Source organism: Chiloscyllium plagiosum, chromosome 14 (assembly GCF_004010195.1).
Source record: "Chiloscyllium plagiosum isolate BGI_BamShark_2017 chromosome 14, ASM401019v2, whole genome shotgun sequence".
Classification (NCBI taxonomy): Eukaryota; Metazoa; Chordata; class Chondrichthyes; order Orectolobiformes; family Hemiscylliidae; genus Chiloscyllium; species Chiloscyllium plagiosum.
The window spans coordinates 13,455,059-13,476,299 of record NC_057723.1 but is presented as its reverse complement, the minus strand read 5'-3'; the positions used below and the strand labels follow the sequence as shown (position 1 = coordinate 13,476,299).

At 40.2% G+C, this 21,241-nt stretch overlaps 1 protein-coding gene across 3 annotated transcripts in view; it reads left to right on the top strand.

Annotated features, from left to right (window-relative positions):
• The first annotated feature begins 360 nt into the window (after window positions 1–360).
• kif3a (kinesin family member 3A) overlaps window positions 361–21,241 on the top strand; it is a 61,444-nt gene continuing 40,563 nt past the window's right edge. Inside the window, exons 1-6 of one of the 3 annotated variants that reach the window (XM_043703206.1) lie at window positions 361–529; window positions 13,568–13,850; window positions 14,926–15,070; window positions 17,162–17,246; window positions 17,683–17,788; window positions 19,765–19,904. In XM_043703206.1, coding sequence (XP_043559141.1) covers window positions 524–529; window positions 13,568–13,850; window positions 14,926–15,070; window positions 17,162–17,246; window positions 17,683–17,788; window positions 19,765–19,904 — 765 coding nt within the window. In that variant the 5' untranslated portion in view covers window positions 361–523. Of the gene's footprint in view, window positions 530–1,014; window positions 1,129–13,567; window positions 13,851–14,925; window positions 15,071–17,161; window positions 17,247–17,682; window positions 17,789–19,764; window positions 19,905–21,241 lie in introns of those variants that run through there. The other 2 variants (XM_043703205.1, XM_043703204.1) reach the window with 2 other exon arrangements.

Genomic DNA, 21,241 nt, shown 5'->3' with positions numbered 1-21,241 from the left:
TCATTGTGTTTTACCCATTCAGGTACTTACACATCTGAGGAGCAGGAGAATCGACATTTCGGGCAAGAGCCCTTCATCAGGAATCAGCACACCACTCTCGAATCTGATCTCCAGCATCTGCAATCCTCACTTTCTCCTACCTACACACATCTCCCACTTCCTCTTCTTCCTCCGCCTGGGCCATTGTTAATTCTCCGGCTGGTTTCCTTTCTGTCTGTCAGCGGTGTCCATGGAAACTAGACGCGTGCCCTCTTCCGTTCTGATTGGTGGCGTCGCGGGCCGTTCCACGCTGATAGGTCAATCTGGGCCGTCCATCAAACCTGGAAGGCGGACTCTGAGCGTGTTGGATGGCAATGAGCATGCGCAGAGCGGAGCCGAAGGGGAAGCTTGGGGGCAGTTAGGCTCGAGCCGTTCGGGGTGGGCTCGTGGGTAGGAGGGTGAACGTGTGTACGGGCGGCGGCACTGGCGACGACGGTTGGATTCAAATTTGAATGTGCTCTCGAGCGCCGCGGCGACGATCAAGATGCCGGTGAGTGAAGGACGCGAGTCTGCAGACAATAACGGGGTGCTTTGGGCGGATGGAGGGGGCGGTGGCAGAAAGGCCTCTATTTAACTGCCGAGATCGAGTCTGGGTCTCGGACTGGTTTTCAGATTTCCCATAGCGGAGTGAGGCCTTGGTCTGGAAATCTGGAAAACCGAACGACTGATCGGTAACCAGGGGGTGGGGATGCGGCGGAAATTGGGTAGCGCCCTTCCTTAAATCAGTTTAGCCAGCTTGCCTGTCTTACCCCACCATCTCTTGGGGGCGGATTGAAAGATTGAATCCTCCCACTCTGATCCTTCTCTTCTCCATTTATTTAAGGGGGGCAGGCGGGAGATCAGTTGGGATTGTGTGAACCGACTCCCCCCCGCCCCCCGAGGGATCATGATGGATTGGGTTTGAGAAGCGGGGATCTGGAGGCAGACCTGTCTGTGCTGTATATATCACAGACAGACAGACAGAGAAAGGCTGTGAGGCAAGCCCAAGCGGCAAACAGGAATCTGCTGTAAACAATACGTGGGGACGAAAAAGCTGATGACGCCCGTGCCCATAGGAGCGAAATGGAAAGGTGTCTGAGCTTGACCAGGGTAAAGGATTGCAATTCCAGGACTGATGTTGCACCATGTCTTGATGGATGGTCGTGCCGGAAATATTGCTAGATGACCAGGTTACCCCTCCCCTGAGTCTCGTTGCATATGCCCTCCGCTCCTTTGAGTGCAATTTCATGGGAGTGGTTCAGTCTCTTCCCCCACCCATATTTCGTTATTATTTTGTAGCTATTCAATAATTTATGCAAGCTAGCACGAAGGATGCGGTTAAACGTTTGCTGGACGAGCTGGATCAGTTATAAAGTTAGGTTCACAAATGAAAAATTAGTACTTGCAAATGTATATAAAATTATCTGGGGCAATGGAGTGAAGTTGGTGCAGGGAAATTTACCAAGACCTAAATGTGATGTTAAGCTGGGAGTGCCAGAATCTATTGGCAACATGGAAAAACAATTGAAAAAGAAAACATAATTGGTTCGATCATCAGAATCATGGAATAAACAGTAGATTTCCTCCAGTATGTAAACAGGCCCTTCAGCCCAACAAGTCCACACCAACCATCCAAAGAGTAACCCACCCAGACCCATTCCCCAACCTACCTACATTTTACCCCTGATTAACACACCTAACGCTATGGTCAATTTAACATGGCCAATTCACCTAACCTGCACATCTTTGGATTGTGGGAGGAAACCGGAGTGCCCGGAGGAAATCCACACAGACAGTCGCCTAAGGTGGGACTTGAACCCTGGCACTGTGAGGCAGCAGTGCTAACTGCTGAGCCACTGTGCCGCCCAGTACTTTGCTTTTGTTCCAGCATTTAGAATCTCAATGCAGTCTTGTCCTGAATATGAAATCATCTAAAAGTCAAGTCCCTGTCACCATCATTTTCATTTAAATGATGTCTTAACTGTTTAAAAAAAATTATCTTGTTTGTTTTCAAATTTCTCCACCATTGGTATCTGCACCTTCTGTGTTCAGTATTGGATGCATATATTGGAAATGGTGGAAAAGAGCAATAAAGCCTGTTATCCTACTTTTCATGATACAGTGTTATTTACAATATTTTTACTTGGTGTGCTTGAATATGGCTTTTTAATTTGCAGGTTAAAGGAAGGATCAAACATTCTTCTAATAGTTCTCTTATGCTTGTTAATTATTGCTGATTGTACTTTTATTGGAGCTTGTACATGTTTGTAACAGTGTCAAGAAATTCCACTGTATTTAAATTTATGATATCAAGTTTAGTTTGGATTTCAGGAGTATCTGTTTTCACCAATTTCAACATTCTGTTTTTCTTTGTAAGTCGTGAAAATCTCAGGTAAAAAGCCACTATTGGCACAGCATCTCTACTCCTCATTCTTTTGGTGATGTTTAACACAGACCAACCTGCCCTTAATAATATTAAGCAAAGAGCTACATATGCATGAGATCTGAAACAAAAATAGAAATTGCTTGCAAAACTCAGCAAGTCTCGCAACACCTAGGGAAGAAAATACAGTTAACATTTTGGATTTGGTGACTCTTTACTAGAACTGTTAGCAGTTAGGAAAACGTCATATTTATGCTGAAGATGAAGTTTGGGGGAGGGAGAGTATATAGGTTGAAATATAGCCCAGAGAGAGAGAAACGTGAAAGGGATAGATTTGCAAGGAGAATATGGATGGCAGGCCAGGACAGAAGAAAAGCTGAATAAATAATATTAAGAGCTGAGAATAGGAGAGAATGGGTGAGCTGTACTGAAAACAACCCATGTCTTAACAGGACCAGATGTGTAGAGAGTGTGTGTGTGTGTGTGTGTGTGTGTGTGTGTGTGTGTAATATATCAATCATGGAAGGATGGAATCAGATTCTAAAGTTGTTGATGTTGAACCCTAGAGGTTGCAGGGTTCCCAAATTGACAATGAAATGTTGTTCTTCAAGCTGGTACTGAGGTTCATTGGAACACTGCAGCAGACCTGTAACAGACATGTTGGCATGGGAGCTTCGCAGTATGCTGAAGTGGCAGGCAACTAGAAGCTCAGGATCATCCTTGCAGACAGAACGTAGGTATTTTGCAAAGTGGTCACCCAGTCTGTGTACTGAGGAGACCACAGTGTGAACAGTGAATACAGTAGACTAGATTGAAGTGCAGGTAAATCACTCCTGGCATTGTCTGGGGCCTTGAATAGTGAAGAGTCATCGTATGGGATAGTGTCCTGGGAGTGTGAGGAGGAGTTTGCAATGGTGGAGGAATGAATCAGAATGTGCTGGATGGAATTGTCCCTGCAGAATGCTGTCAAGGGAGGGGAGGGAGATATGTGTCTTGTAGTGGCATCCTGGTGGCTTACAAATCTTTGGATGTGGAGGCTGGTGCAGTGATAAGTGAGGACCAGGGAGACTATTGTTATTGTGGGAGTGAAGGGAAAGTGTGACATCAGAAGTGTGGGAGATGAATCGAACAGGGGCCCTGTTGACTAAGGTAGAGGGAATCCTCAGTTGAGGAGAAAAGTGGATATTTCTGATGCCCTCCTGCAGAACGTGGCACTGTCAGAACAAATGTGACAGAGATAGTGAAACAGGGAGCATGGGATGGAGGCCTTACAGGAAGCAGGGTGTGAGAATGTGTAGTCTAGGTAACTACAGGAGTTAATTTGTTTGAAATGGATATCGGTGTCCAGCCTATTCTCAGAGATGGAAATGGATGTTAAGGTAGGGAATTGAAGTTGGACCAGGTAAAGTGGAGGGCAGGGTGGAAAATGGAAGCAGAAGTGAAATTCAGAATTTCAGGGAAGCAGTATTGATGATGTCATCAATGAACTGGAGGAAGAGTTGTTGTGAGGAGGGACCGGAGTAGGATTGGAACAAGGAAGCTGCACGTATCTCAAAAAGAAGACAGGTCTAACTATGGCCCATGCAGGTACTCGTGGCCACCTTTGACTTGAAGAAAGTGAAAGGCATTGGAGGAGAAGCTGTTCAAAGTGAGGGCGAACTTGGTCAGGTGAAGAAGGGTTGTTGGAGATGGTTCGAGCCTTCTTTCCAGGAAGAAATGGAGGGCCCTTCGACTATGCTGATTGAGGATAGATTTGTAAAGGGATTATGTGTACATGGTGAAGAGGATGCAACTGCTGCCCCCTGTGAACTGAAAATTCTGAAACCATGAAAAACCACAGCTGTAAGTGGGAGGGACTGGATAAGGGAAGAGAAAACAGAGTTGAGATACAAAGAAGTAAGTTCAGTGGGGTAGGAACAGGCAAAACCAATATGTCTTTCCAGACAGTCCTGTTTGTGGACTTTGGGGAGAAGATAGAAGCAGACTGTATGGGGTTGGGGGACTATTTGGTGATAGTTATGGACATATGTTGAACGGTAGCGTCATGGTCCAGGGGAAACAGAAGGAGTATGCAGAGATCAGTATGCCAGAGAACCACAGCATCAACCTTGTCGGCAAGTTTAATGACAAAGTCAGGGAGACTTTTCCTCAACTTTGTGGATACATTTGTTTTGTTTGGTTTACTCCTACCTCTCTGCAGACCCACAAATGAAGCTAGAACCATTTAATAACAATCCATAGGATAATCATTTAATAACAAACTGAAACTAAGTATTTAGCTGTCACTAAAGTCTTCTGTGCCCATGCCTCACCTTCCACGGCATGCAATCTTGACATTCTGTTTGACCCGAGATGAGATTGCAGATCCACTTAACTTTACAATAGCATTGCTCCATGCATATCTCCTCTCCTAAATGACTGAGATCCTTAAACTCTTTTTAACTGTAGATTTGATTTCTTTAATGACCTACATGCTAACCTGTAGAATCACTATTACTACACTCCCACTCCCTTCTTATCCAAAGCTTGGTTGTATGCATCTTTTATGGAGCAGCTCCAATTTCCTCATGACTATTTTCCTCATTTGTCTTTGTTCACTGGCTGACTGCTGACAAGTTGAATTCAAATCCTCATTCTGAAATGCAAATCCCATTTACAACTTTGTGCCGCTTTCTTTTGCGACCTCTTCCTGTTGTAGTCTTTTGTCCATTGGCTCTGCTTTTGCCTTGAGTCTAAATTGCAGCAAGACCATACTGTTTGTGGCTTCTTTGTTGAATCTTTCAATTGTTTTGTTTAAAAGTCTTAGCAAAATTCTCTCTTCTAACCCTTTAACCTTATTCAACCATTAATAAGACTCAACCATATTTTGCATTTTTCATACAATAAGGATTCTTTATAAGTGAAAGTTGTTGGAAGTAGTGAACCTATTAAAACCTGCTGTACAACATCAAATATTCCAACATAATTGTTCATGCATTTACTTTAGCACATGTGCCTGCATGATTACTCTAGGAAATAAAAAATTATCTGAATACTAATAGTGTATTCTGAATAATATTACACAATTCATCTACATTTTAAATGTTTTAATAAGTACTCAATGGTTCAGCACTAGTATGCTTATTGGAAAACAGGAATTTTTGGACACGAGAATATATAAGGTAAAGTTACTTAACTCATTAACTAGATCTGCAAAACATAGAATATCAGAGCAAGAGTAAGCTATTCAACCTTTTAAGCCAGTTATCCTGTCTGTATGATCTTGCCTGCTCATCTGACTCAATTCCTGTTCCTGTTTTCTCCCCTTATCCTTTGATCCTTTTAGTCTAACAACTGTAGCTTTATCTTTCTTGAAATTCTTAAATGGTTTGGCCTCAACAGTTTCTTTGGCAGAGAATTTCTCAAGTCACCACTCTGGGTGAAGAAGTTCATCTTTATAGAATCCCTACAGTGCAGAAAGAGGCCATTCAGCCCATTGAGTCTGCACTGACCCTCTGAAGAGCATCTTAGCCAGACCCCTACCTATCCCCTTAACTCCACATTTACCATGGCAAACCCACCTAGCCTGTAATTGCTGGACACATACCTAATTGGTACACATTTTGGTCTGTTTTTTTCCCCTAAAAAACTGTTTATCCTGAGAGTGTAACGCATGGTTCTGGACTCCCTGGTCATCAAGAGCTTCCTTCTTGCACCTATCTGTCTAATCCTGTTAGACTTTTATAGGTTTCTGAGATCCTTCCCTCGGTCTTCTTACTTGTGTGAATATTGTCTTAACTGATCTCATCTCTCCCCAAACGTTAGTCCTTCTACCCCATGAATCAGAGCTGAAAAATGTGTTGCTAGAAAAGCGCAGCAGGTCAGGCAGCATCCAAGGAGCAAGAGAATCGACATTTCGGGCATAAGCCCTTCTTTCCTGAAGAAGGGCTTATGCCCGAAATGTAGATTCTCCTGCTCCTTGGATGCTGCCTGACCTGCTGCGTTTTTCCAGCAACACATCTTTCAGCTCTGATCTTCAGCATCTGCAGTCCTCACTTTCTCCTACTCCTACCCCGATTCCTGAAGAAGGGCTTATGCCCGAAACGTCGATTCTCCTGTTCCCTGGATGCTGCCTGACCTGCTGCACTTTTCCAGCAACACGTTTTCAGCTCTACCCCATGAATCAGTCTGGTAAACCATCTTTGCATGCCGCCACTAGCCTGAACATCCTTCCTCATAAGGAGACCAAGAACTGCATACAGTACTTTTGGTGTGATCTGTCCAAAGCTATGACAATTGCAGCAAGGCATCCCTGCTCATCAATTCAAATCCTCTCGCTATGAAAGCCAAGATACAGTTTGCCTTTTTCATTACCTGCTGCATCTCCATGCTTGCTTTCAGTAACTGGTGTATGAAGATGCCCAGGTCTCATTGCACATCTCCCTTTCCCAAATTATTTCCACTCAGTTGATAATCTGCCTGCTGTGCTTGTCTGCAGAGTGGATAACTTCACATTTATCCACATTACGCTGCATCTGCTGTGTTTTTGTCCACTTTATTAGCTTGTCCAACCACACTGCAGCTTCTCTGCATCCTACTTGCAGTGTACCATCCCATAGCTTTTTACTATCTGTAAACTGGAGTTATGTTGTCTTCATCTCACTTGGTTCCTGACACCTTTGTGTTGTCTGGTCAAATGCTGGATATGTTGGATAATAAATAGGTTTGTATATTTTTTTCTGTATTCCCCACTTTTTTAAAATGATATTGAATTGTAAATGGCAGTAACTGGCCTGTACCTTAAAATGGTTGCAATTCCTATCAAATTCCATTTCTCCAGGGAAATGCTGCCGAACCACTATCATAATAAATTTATTCTTCTGAGTGCTTGTCGCTATAGTTTAATGAAATACTTGACTGCATTTTCAACTTAATCCCTTTGAATGATTTAAGTACTTTTCCTGTATCAGGCCTGTTAGTCTGCAACAAATGTTGTTGTCTACCAGTTAGCCTGTTCTATTTAATGTGGATTAAAAATGTATTATCTTATTTTCTGACCCCACTGCCAATACATTTCTGTACAAATGAGTCACTACTCAGCTTTCGTCTCTTTGTATTACTATTTCTCTACATTGTCTTTGAAATTTGGTTTATGCATGCACCCATGGAATAGTTGCTAGTTCAAAGTAGGTTTTAATAATTCATCATGCAAACATGTTTTATTCAATTTCTCTATTATCTGCAAATATCTAATCATTAAAACAAGTTGCTTCTGTTTTAATCATTATCGCAGTACTAAAATAGTATTTTATAGTTTCTTATTTAAATATTTTTAAAAGCTGTATCATATTCCTCCTTAGCCTTTTTATGTTTCATAGTAAGTAAACTTAGCTCTCTCAGCTGGTTCCCAAATTGCTTGGATGTGAACCTAGGCATCTATATTTTGCTTTTCTCTGTACCCTTGGTAAAGTATCAAGAACCTCCACCGCAAATGAAAATCAAACCTCATTACTGATTTTTGTAAGAATACTACTTTAAGTATAACACAAATTAGGATTGAAGTGAACAATTACTTAGATCTAAATAAAAATGGAATTTTACTATTCTATGTTTATATTAGAACATCTCTTATTTGGATTACAATTGGAGTGCTTGCAATCATAGATTCATTAACAGGGCATTTATGCTACGGGATTGGTGTCTGTGTAAAGTGATTTTCACTTACCACAGGATATGCACTGGTGCTATAAATGCAGTTCCAACTTATTTCAGGAAAAGTTGTGTGTGGATGCAGGAGGTGATAATTCTAGCTTACAAACTGTTTCAAAGTTGTATGGTCAATCTAGATTTTTGAAAAAGAAATTCTGGTAATTTAAGCAATTACAGTGGCAATTTTCCTGTGCCTAAACATGGCTAATGTCTATTAGGCCTAGAATACTCGAGTAAGTTTGGGTTATGCATTCCCATCTCTAGAGTGGGGTTTGAGCCCACAAAGCTGACTCAGCAAAAGTACTAATTTTTTACTTTAATCCGACACTTTTTTATAATTGGCATAATTAAGTGTGGTCTGAAATTTATTTTCTGTAATCATTCATTTACACTGTAGCATCTACATAAGCTCTTGTTAAAGTATTTACTGATCGCAGTTTACACTTTCCTATCATTGTTATCTGAAGGTGTGGCTATCTTTAATTTTGAGTAATTTGTTAAGCTGCTTCAAAATGTGATCCTTGTGATGTGGCATTTATTGCTATTTTAAAATAAAACTTATTCATAAACTTTTGTGATCATCTAGCCAAGGTTTTCTAACCACATACCTAATATATTAAACATTAACTATCCATGATTAAAACTAGTTCTCTCTCTCTTGTGTTGACAGAGTATGTTGGCATTCAAAGTTGTGAGCCTTGATAGCCTAGCTAAGAAACCTATTTCCTGGTTTGGTGCAAAACCAGGAGACCAAGAAACCTCAGGTTCAACGCTTGGTTTGTCATAGAGTCACAGAGTCATACAGCATGGAGACAGATCCTTCGGTCCAACTCGTCCATGCTGACCAAGTTTCCCAAACTAAACTAGCCCATGTCCCTCTAAACCTTGCCTACTCGAGCACCTATTCAAATGTTGTACCTGTACCTGCATCAACCACTTCCTCTCGCAGTTCATTTCACATACAAACCACTCTCTGTAAAAATGTTGTCCCTCATCTCCTTTTTGTCCTCTCACCTTAAAAATATGCTTCCTAGTTTTGAATTCTGCCAGCCTTGGAAAAGGACCTTTGTTGTTCACCTTATCTACATTCCTCATAATTTTATAAACCTCTATAAGGTCTCCCCTCAACCTTCTGTGCTCCAGTGGAAAAAGTCCCATCCTCTCTTTGTAACTTAAACACTTCAGGTCCAAGGATATCCTGATAAATCTTTTCTGAACCTTCTTCAATGTAATAATATTCTTACTATAGCAGGGCGACCAGAACTGTAGGCAGTACTCCAAACATTGCCTCACCAATGTCCCACACAACCTCAACATGACAAACCCAACTCCTGTACTCAGTGGTCTGAGCAATGAAGGCAAACATGCAAATGTGGGCGGCACGGTGGCTCAGTGGTTGGCACTGCTGCCTCACAACACCAGGGATTGGGTTCGATTCCAGCCTCGGGCAACTGTCTGTGTGGAGTTTGCACATTCTTCCCGCATCTGCATGGGTTTCCTCTGTGTGCTCTAGTTTCCCTCCACAACCCAAAGATGTGCAGGTTAAGTGCATTAGTAAGGGGTGAATGTAGGATAATAGAGTAGGAGAATGGATCTGGGTAGGTTACTCTTCGGAGGGTCGGTGTGGACTTGTTGGGCCAAAGGGCCTGTTTCCACATTGTCATCAACCAGTAATTAGTGCGCATATGTGAACGTTGACCAATTTGGACTTTTGTTAAATAGCTGACTGACTGCTGTCCTGGGTCACTTTTATAAAAATAAATACTGAACTGCTTTTGGGATATGTGAAATTGTTAATTTTGTTTCTGCCTTCAGTCGAGTAGGGGGAATAAATTATAATGGGAGAGGGCAGCACAGTGATTAGCACTGCTGCCTCACAGCACCAGTGACCAGCGTTCCATCCCAGCCTTGAATGACTGTCTGTATAGAGTTTGCATGTTTTCCCCATGTCTGTTTGGGTTTCTGCTGAGTACTTTGGTTTCCTCCCGCAGTCCAAAGACATGCAAGTTAAGTGTATTGGCAATGCTAAATTATCCTGTGGTGTCCAGGGATGTGCATGCTAGGTGGATTACCCACAGTAAATGTGGAGTGATGGCAATAGGATGGGTTTGGGTGGGATGCTCTTTGGAAGGCTGACTAGCCTGTTTCAGCACTGTTGGGATTATTAGATTAGATTAGATTACTTACCGTGTGGAAACAGGCCCTTCGGCCCAACAAGTCCACACTGACCCGCCAAAGCGCAACCCACCCAGAGCCATTCCCCTACATTTACCCCTTCACCTAACACTATGGGCAATTTAGCATGGCCATTTCACCTAACCTGCACATTTTTTGGACTGTGGGAGGAAACCCACGCAGACACGGGGAGAATGTGCAAACTCCACACAGTCAGTCGCCTGAGGCGGGAATTGAATCCGGGTCTCTGGCGCTGTGAGGCAGCAGTGCTAACCAGTGTGCCACTGATTCTATGTAAGAACTTGACATATTGCTGCTTGATGTGATACTTGACCAAGGTAAAAGGTGACCTGGTTTGCAGCTGCGGTGGAAAATTACTGATGGGGATAAAGACTGAGGTTGTATAGTTATAGGTTGTTGAAATGTAGAGGGTGTATATATTAATCTTGTTAGTCTCTCTGTTCTTGAGCAACATCGGGAACAAAGGGAGTAGCTGCTCTGTGCTTTTCTATAGGTTTATTGTGTTCAAGATTACTTGAGTGCTGCACGTAATCTAAGTAAAACTAGCAAAGTTGTTTGAATCATTTTATAAATGAAGGCTGTTTGTTCAGCTGGAGAGAGTGCTGTGGGACAGTGGAGACAGTGGCAGCCTCTCTGTGAATTCACAAAAAAAAAGCTCTTTGAAACCAGACCCGAAGTCTCAGACTAACTAATTTCCTCGACACTAGGTGTATGAGCAGTAGAGTACTTGAGCACCTGAAGAACAAAAAAAACATATTATGTGAGCTGAGTGAAGAAAGTACCAATGTTTCTCAGTTAAATTTGCAAATGTGATAGTTTAATAACTAATGTTGGATTTTAACTATTTTAAAAAAAAGTAGCTCTGAACTAATTTGTAAAGTTCCACTTGACTAAACAGTCTTTCTCATTTATGATCCGAGTTTCATTCCGACTTCACCTCTGAATCTTTAAGATTCCACTTAATTGTTGCAATATGTTTGCAACTTTGAATTCTAGTGTCTTATCTGTACCAGGCACAGATCTGATCGTGAGAATACTGTCAATATTTCAATGTAAACCTAAATCCCAAGTGTCTCCACTGAGAGCTGTCTTTGATCTCCTCCTTTATCCAGGCAGTAGTAAGACTTGTGCCAGGTCCCTTTGGGTATAAGGTCTCATTTCTATTTACCAGTTCAGTGTGCTGCAGATGTTTGGCAGGTGATGAATGTGCAAATTTCTGAAGATAATTACCGTATATACTCAAGGGTGAGTTACTCTCATGTAAAAGTTGACCCCTTATTTGGCCAAATAACCCGGACTTTTCCATATATCTTGTGTAAAAATCAACCCTTGTTCTTCACAGATAACAGATCAACATTTGAGTCAGTGAGCTGGTCGTCATGTCCCACTCCAGCTTTCCAGTCTGCCGGTTATTCCGCTCCATTCCTGTTCTTCCAGTCTGCTGGCTGTTGTATTCTGCCCTGCGTTTTCAGAATTACCATAATTCCTTTTTTTCTGTTTATTCGTTTAGAGATCAATTGGGCTTCTGCTAATGATATGGTATGAATTTTAACTGGTATGAATTTCAGCCTCTCAAATGTAATAGTCCATGTAATAGTCAACACCATAAATTTAATCTTAAAAAGTAGTCAAAAAAGTGCAACTATTGCTTGAGTATATACGGTGTATTTGTGTTTATAGCTTGATCTGTTCAGATGTCAGTGTAAGAAAAGTGTAAGCATCTTATATATTTTAGAGTTAAGTATGCAGCAATGGCTATAATGTATTCAAAAGAAAGTGAAATTAGACCTTACAATTCATTTGTCTTAAATTGTCTTTAATTGCCTCGAATGTGACAATATATTTTATTTACATGTAAAGATTTGATTCAAGACTGGAGGAGCACAAAACCATGCAGAACTGAAGTTTTGAGAAGATTTGTAGCTCAGGTTGAGGTTCTGGACGTAGGTTTGCTCGCTGAACTGGAAGGTTCATTTTCAGACATTTCATCACCATACTAGGTAACATCTTCAGTGAGCCTCTGGACGAAGCACTGCTGGTGTTTTCTGCTTTCTATTTAATTGTTTGGGTTTCCTTGGGTTGGTGATGTTATTGGGATCCACAAACGAAGCTGCATCAGAACATTATTTCAACGAGCCACCACACGCTGCAGCACAGAGGGACTATGCAGAGCAGAGGAAAATCACCTGTACAGTGTATTCAAAAAGAATGGGTACCCAATGAACACAGTCCGCTGATTTTCTCAGTAACAAACCCAAACAAGCAGACGAAACGTGTCCAGAAACCCGAGCCACTCTCCCCTACATCAAAGACATCTTGAAAATGGCTGCCAGATTACTTAGACCCCTTGGCATCATGGTAGCCCACAAACCCACCAACACATTAAAACAGCAGCTAATGAATTTGAAAGACCCTATACAGATAATAAGCAAAACTAATGTCATTTACAAAATACCGTGCAAGAACTGTAACAAGCACTACTTTGGACAAACAGGCAGAAAACTAGCCACCAGGATACATGAACATCAACTAGCTGCAAAATGGCATGACCCTTTCTCTCACTAGTATCCTTTACAAATAAAGAAGGACACCACTTCGACTGGGACATCACAGCCATCCTCGGACAAGCCAAACAGAGACATGCACAAGAATTCCGAGAAGCATGGCATTCCAACTGGAACTCTATCAACAAACACATTGAATGAATTGGAACCCATTTACATCCCTCCCCCTGCCCCCGTGAGAAAAACAACAGGAAATGATGTCACCACAATAAATGACATCACCAACCCAAGGAAACCTAAACATGTAAATAGAAAGCAGGAAATACCAGCAGTGTCTGGTATTTCCTTTGTCTGGAGGCTCATTGAAGATGTTACCTAGTATGGTGACAAAACATCTAAAAATGAACCTTCCAGCTCAGCAAGCAAACCTACATCCAGAACTGATTTTAATCAGAAATCTAGAGTTGGCTTTCATACTGTTCTTTTCACTCATGGGTACTGACGCTCTGCTGATAAATGTGGAGTCAGTTGAGGAAGAATATAATTCAGTTGATATTCAAACATGAATAAATGGCTGATAATGTTAAGTGGTCACTTGAGGTGGACTGCAAGTGTTTATGCAACTGTAGCTGTATGAAGTATTGCTTTCAGAACATGAGAGAACATTTAAGGTTAGGAAAAAAGATTTTGTTCTCTTCAGCAAAAAGAAAATATGACTGTTGGGACATTTTCCTACTTCATTGGTGAATGACAAGTCATGTTATTATGTTTAATGCAGAGTAATAAATTGGAGAAGATTGACCGCGTTGAGGCTAGCGATAACGTGAAGGTTGTGGTACGCTGCAGGCCGATGAATGAGAAGGAAAGAAATATGGGACACAAACAAGTCGTGAATGTGGATGAGATGCGAGGAACAATCACAGTCTACAAGACAGATGCTGCTAATGAGCCTCCAAAAACATTCACTTTTGATACAGTTTTTGGCCCAGAGAGCAAACAAGTTGATGTGTACAATCTCACTGCAAGACCAATTGTTGATTCAGTTCTAGAAGGATACAATGGTGAGTTTTAGATTTGTAATGACTTTTGTTATTTAAAATTAAAAATTAAATATATATGCTTTTAAAATATATTTCATTGTTTTAAGAGGTAGGATTTCAAAGCAGCGAGGTCACTCAGAGTCCTGCAGTTAGTTGTGAGAATCTATTAAGCATTCCGGGAAAATTATTTTGCAGGTTAATCTATTTCATGTAAAATATTTATTTTCCTCAGCAATTTGTTATTCATAGAAAATAATGTGAATACCAGTTAGCCTTGTAGAATTATTTTATACAATCTCTTCATTGGCAATCCTACCATCTAGAAACAAGTATATTACAAATATGCACAGGTGTGTCCTTCTGCTCATTTCTTCTAGTAGTTGGGCTAAGGGCTCTTGTGGTGCAATGGTAGTGTCCTTATCTTTGAGCCAGATCAGTGTCAAAACTCTCAATATGCGATTTGAGACCCTCACATTGCTATTGACTATTCACTGCCATCTGAAGTGACTGAACAATCTAGTCTGTACTTAAGCATTAAGGAATGGGTAAAATGTCGTGGCTTGGTCCTGACTTAAGTCCCACAAAAAATGCATTTCTTTCAAAAACAAATCTCTGTATATTTTCCTACCTTCCACTGAAATTAACCAGTATTGTTCGTCTCAACTGCTTTGCATGATACTGAGCTCTGTATTCTTAAAACACTCAAAAAAAAAAGTTTCTCACTAATTCCTTATTGGGTTTTTTAATGAATATCTTTTCTATGGCCTCTTGTTATTTGACCTCCCAATTGAAGAAACTTCTCCTCTATTGGTATCCTTATTCAATCAAATCCCCTCATAATTTTAAATGCCTCGATCAGGTCACTTTAGTCCTTTCTCTTTATAGCAAAAGGAGCCTCAATTGTTTTACTGATGGATTACGTATTGCTGAAACAATAGAGAAAACCCCTGAAGGTGCATTCTGAGTATTCATCCCTTCCGTTCATTGCCAATCACAGCCTTTCTCGCTTGTAAATGTTTTAGTTTTGCTATTCAACCTCATTCTATTATAGTTGAAACATATACCACAAAATACCATTTTTATTTCACTTCTTTAGGCACCGTGTTTGCTTATGGACAAACAGGCACTGGCAAAACATTTACTATGGAAGGAGTACGTGCTGTACCTGAACTTAGGGGCATTATTCCCAATTCGTTTGCTCATATATTTGGACACATTGCAAAGTCTGAGGGTGACACCAGGTAAAGTTCCAGTGTTGTCTTTTAGGGGTGCAGAAGCTTTGTGGACCATAACACTCTGGAATCATTCAGTCAGAAATTGGGTGGAATGAACTAGTTAGACTTTTAGAACTAAGATGAGAATTTCTTCAGCCAGTGGGTAGTTAATCTGTGAAGCTCAGTATCACAGAGGGCTGTGAAGACCAAGTCATTGAGATTTAAGATTCAGAGATGCCGGTTTTGGACTGGGGTGTACAAAGTTAAAAATCACACAACAGCAGGTTATAGTCCAACAGGTTTAATTGGAAGCACACTAGCGTCGCTCCGAAAGCTAGTGTGCTTCCAATTAAACCTGTTGGACTATAACCTGCTGTTGTGTGATTTTTAACATTGAGATTTAAGACAGAGATAGGTAGGTTCTTGACTGATAAAGGGATCAAGAGTTAAGGGAGAAGGCAACAGAATGGGGTTGAGAAACCTATCAGTCTTATTGAAATTCGGAACAGACTTGCTGGGCCAAATTACGTAATTCTGCTCCTGTGTCTTGCGGTCTTATTATGAATACCAGGATGTTGATTCCAAGCTAACATAGCATAATGTTCTTTTATAACATACACTAGCAATTTAAAAAAAAGTCTTCTCTTCTGAAGACAGTAGCTCCTTTTTATTTGCTGAGAAACTAAGGGGAATGGTTTTAACAGAGGCGTAAAGGAGATGAGGTAAATTAGTAAATAGTGATTATGTGGCTTAAATTTTCATTTTACGAATTTGCAGATTATGGGAGAACAAAAAGCTTAAGTAGTCATGAAGTTTCATACTTCTCAATTTCCAAGGCAAAAATGAGTGTTACTGTAGAGGATAAATAAAAAGTAGTACATTGGGGGTTAGAACAGAAGTGAAGTTCAGAGAAGTATTTCATGGAAAATAGAGATACGAGTTTCAGTGGAGGAGATGGGCGACACAGTGGTTAGCACTGCTGCCTCACAGCGCCAGAGACCCAGGTTCAATTCCCGCCTCAGGCGACTGTCTGTGTGGAGTTTGCACATTCTCCCCGTGTCCGGGTTCTCCGGCTTCCTCCCACAGTCCAAAAATGTGCAGGTTAGGTGAATTAGCCATGCTAAATTGCCCGTAGTGCTATGCGAAGAGGTAAATGTAGAGGAATGGGTGGGTTGCGCTTCGGCGGGTCGGTGTGGGCTTGTTGGGCTGAAGGGCCTGTTTCCACATGGTAAGTAATCTAATCTAGAGATGAGAGTACCTGTTAATGATCAAGTTTTCACAACTCTTATTTGAATGCTATAAAATTGGCAGAATAGTATTGAAATATTTGGTATATTTGAGATTTATAGAATCTCTATTTAGTGGCAACAATTATTTGATACAAAAAAGTGGAAATTAAGCTCCTTGGAACCATCATTATCAGTGGAAAAAATATAGTTCTACTTGAGGCTATAAATCATAGAAGTACAGAAGGAGGTTATTCATCTTAGATCTGTGCTGGCTGTTTTCAAACTTGAGTTCATTACCCAGCTCTGTCATACCTCTGTAGTGTTCTCTGTCTCAAATGTTTGCTTTTCCGTTTAAAAATTACAATGATTTCTACCTCAGTCACAGCCTTTGAAGAATTCTATCCTTTAACAACCATCCATAGTGAAATTCCTCTTAGCTTTTCTTCTCACTCTACGACAATTTTAAATTGCTGCCCTCTTCTCGCTGCTTTTCGTAGAGCAAACTTGAGGAAAGGAAACATTGCACTTTTCCAAATTAGTCATTGAATTATCAATTTCTTGTGTAGTGGGAGGTAATGTTTCTACTGCATGATTAGTTTGACAAATGAAAAATGAGGATTGAGAAAGTAAATTACTTAAAAATGCTTAATATAAAGGCTGATTAATAAGGAGATTGGAGGATAAATTCAGTGTGCCATGTTCCCAGTGGTTAGTTGTATTTGAAATTTACAAAAGAATTATGTATAATTTTTACATAATTACATGACCTTGTCTCCAAACCATTCTGCCTTTGTTAATGTAGCTCCCTGCTGGGACTTTCAAGTTATTGAATTTAACTTCAAGTTATAGTTTTTTTATTTTACCCGCACAAACCCTTCAACTTTTTAAGGTTCCTTGTTCGAGTGTCTTATCTGGAGATTTATAATGAAGAGGTTCGTGACCTTCTTGGAAAGGATCAAAGTCAGAGACTAGAGGTGAGAAATTCAGTTCATATTAGAAGAAAAATCAGTCAAATTTATAGGTTTATTTATTTCCCACACTCTGGCAGCTAAATTAGGATGCGATGTTAACACTCTCCAAATATAAAGGGCACTCTCAATACTTATTATTTGCTTACATTGGAGGATTCCACTCAGGAACCTTCGATAGTGACACTCCACTAACTTAACCTATATTTTAGCTAACTTCTTTCTTACATGTAGAGTTCAGTTATGAGAGTGTTTTTTTTTTCAACTTCTTAATGAGCTAATAATCTGCAAATTGATTTTTACCTACTCAGCCAATTTACTGCCTGGACAATAAAGCTGGAAGTGATTCCTATTATGTTCAGTTCTGGTATTGTTTATGCAAGTTTTACAAATCTGTCTACTCATGCGTCTTATTTCTAATTTTTAATGTTTCATCGAGCAGGTTAAGGAACGGCCTGATGTTGGAGTGTACATTAAAGATCTTTCTGGTTATGTGGTAAACAATGCAGATGATATGGATCGTATTATGACTTTGGGGAATAAAAACCGTAAGTTTTAAAAAAATAATTCATATGAAATGTTTGAAAGTCACAAAAGAAATTCTGATTGACCATGTATGATTGACCATGGTGTTCTATCCCTTCTTGACCTGTCTGTAACTTTGACATTGTTGTGCATACCATGCTTCTCCAACATTTTTCCTCATCCACCTGGATGAGTCTATTGTAACTTGGTTCTATTCCTGTCTATCCAGTCAAAACCAGAAAAATCACCTGTAATGGAATCTGTTCCCACTCCTTATTACCTCTTGAGTTCCCAAGGTCTCTTAAAATTTATCTATGTACTATTTTCAGGCTTTATCATTTAAAAACACAGCATATATGTGGAAACTGATGCTGAGGAAACCCAATTTCACCTAAACCATGCCCATCCACTGCCTCAAATCTGCCCTTCTGCTTGTTTGCCATCCAGTCAGAGATAGGCAAGAATTTTTCACTGACTAAATTTTGGAGAAGACTTGTTTTTGATCACAGCATGAATGCCACAAAAAAATTATCCAAAACCCTGCTCAGTCACAAAGTTCCATTTACCCATTTGTACTGCACTTCCTGACGAATATTGGCCCCTTGTAGTTACTTTGTAGTTATGTTTTTCAAATCTGAGTTTAGACATGCCGCTTTCTGTCTTAGTTCCAAAACTCTCTGGGGTTTCTATGCTCCTCCAATTCTGGCTTCCTTCTCATCCCTGTTCTTAAATTGTTCAACAATTGGCTGCCTCTGCCCTAAGCTCTGGAATTCTCTACTAAAGTTATGTGCTTCCCTATTTCTTCCTTTCACAGTTCTTGCTTCTACCTCTTCAGTGATCCTTTTGATCAAACCTTTGGCCGTCTACCCAAATAATTTCTTGTGTAACTTGATGTCAGGTTTTATTATGTTAAAGGTGCTCGACATATGCAACGTTGTTGGTTTTAAAAATGTTCTTTTTGGCCCAGGTTTATTAGCTTCATTTTGTACATTTGTGAGCTGATGAAATAATTTTAATTTTTCTCTGAAAACCTGCTGGTTATACTGGCTGGTCAGTCTGTCTTCTCAGTTGAAATCGCCTGCAATATCAACTCCGGTTTTTTAAGAAAAAAGAATTTCATGTTCTAAATTGTGTTATTACTTTAGTCCATCTCTCTGAGCTGTCTCCAGGTTTGCTAAAATGATGAATATAATAGTGTTGATTCTATTTCTTTCTCTTCAGGGTTTTTATGTCAAATCTGAGTATGAGTAAATAATCATGATTCCACAGACATTTCCAGGTGGAAAATAGTGTCTCTGGTATTATGCCCAGTCATTGTTTTGTAAATCTCTGTGAAAATTTCTCATATAGAGTCTTTTTAATTATCATTATTCCAGTTGCTGTTCAAAAAAAATTACCAAGATGTTAAGGATAGCATAACTACAAACAAAAGCCTAATAATAGCAATCCTGATGCTGCTTCAAAATCCTGGAATTCTCTTCTTAACAGCAGTGTGGACTGTTAAAGAAAGTGAATCTCAGTGATTTTTTTTTGGTAAGGGCAAGTTGGAATCAGGAACAAGTGTAGGTCTTTCCAGTCATTTGCAGAATTGTACATCGATAAAAATCAAGTTCCTTTTTAAGACTGTAATGTAGTGGTGTTAATTGTTGTTGAGATGAAATGTTGCAGCTTTGACTGTAACACGTTTGTGATTGTGCTACTGTGAAACTGAACAATATTGCTAAACTTGTATATGTATTAGTGTTGAATTAAACAAAAAATTGCTAGTGCTTAATAGATCTCAAACAATGGGAACAATTTTAAACTGAAGCCAAGATGAAAGACAGTATTATAACAAACTGTTGTGCTGTCTACCCATAAGTGAAAGGGGAGTTACGGTCTGACCTTTGTAGTTTTGGTTTTGAGTAAGTTTTTTCTTTTTGTATTTTTATTTTTGAATAAAAATGCTGATTGATATTGCTTTGATATTTTATTGATATTGATTCTTTACTTCCTCTAGGTTCTGTTGGTGCTACCAATATGAACGAACATAGTTCCCGCTCTCATGCTATTTTTACTATTACCATCGAGTGCAGTGAAAAAGGAATTGATGGAAATATTCATGTTCGCATGGGCAAACTGCACCTTGTTGATCTTGCAGTAAGAATTAGCAGAATATCTAAAAAACCCTTGTACACACTGCTATTCTGTGTTTCTTGTTCATTCTTCTCATAGAGTCATAGGGATGTACAGAACGGAAACAGACCCTTCGGTCCAACTTGTCCATGCCGAATAGATATCCTAAACTAAGCTAGTCCTTTTTGCCAACACTTGGCCCATATCCCTCTAAATCCTTCCTATTCATTTACCCATCCAGATGTCTTTTAAATGCTGCAATTGTACTAGCCTCCACCACTTCCTCTGGCAGGTCATTCCATACACGCACCACCCTCTGTGTGAAAAAGTTGCCCCTTAGGTCCCTTTTATATCTTTTCACCCTCACGCTCACCCTATGCCCTCTAGTTCTGGACTACCCCACCCAAGGGAAAAGACCATGTCTATTTATCTTATCCATGCCCCTCATGATTTTATAAACCTCTATAAGGTCACCCCTCAGCCTCTGACGCTCCAGGGAAAACAGTCCCAGCCTTTTCAGCCTCTCCCTATATCTCAAATCCTCCAACCCTGGCAATGTCCTTGTACCTCTTTTCTGAACCCTTTCAAGTTTCACAACATCCTTCCGATAGGAAGGAGACCAGAATTGCATGCAATATTCCAAAAGTGGCCTAACCAGTGCCCTGTACAGCCACAACTCCTATACTCAATGCTCTGTCCAATAAAGGAAAGCATATCAAACACCTTCTACCTGTGATTCTACTTCCAATGAAACTTTTGTTTTAGTTTATCTAGAATTTGTCATATCTCTGAATATCTTGGTTCTTATTATTGAAGCTCAAAACTGGAAGGGTGATAGTTGGGGACATTCCAAACTCCTATGCACCCTGATCAAGCTTGGAAGTTTCTGTGGGCAGTCCCGGAACGAGCTGCTTTGGTCCTGATTTAAAATCTTAACCAATGTTGCTTTTGTTATTTTTAATTCCAGTGCCAAGAGCCCCAAAACCATGTTTGTTGCATCAACATCTGCAACTTGATTTTTTTTTCAAAAATAATAAGCAGTTGATGTATTTTTCTTGCAGGAAGCTTGCTTTTTGTCTGATACACTTTTAGATAACCAGTTCTAGGCCTGCCCTTCCTGATCTGAACACAAGACAATTTCATATTGTCTGGCTGCTACACAATTGAATATTTTGATTTTGTAATGAAAATAAATCATAAAATGCTTTAGTCAGCTGGTTGTCAAGTAAGGATCCGAGGAGCAGTAAATTCGACGTTTTGGGCAAAAGTCCTGCATCAGGAATAGAGGCAGAGAGCTTGAAGGGTGGAGAGATAAGCTAGAGGAGGGTGGGGGTGGGGAGAAAGTAGCATAGAGTACAATA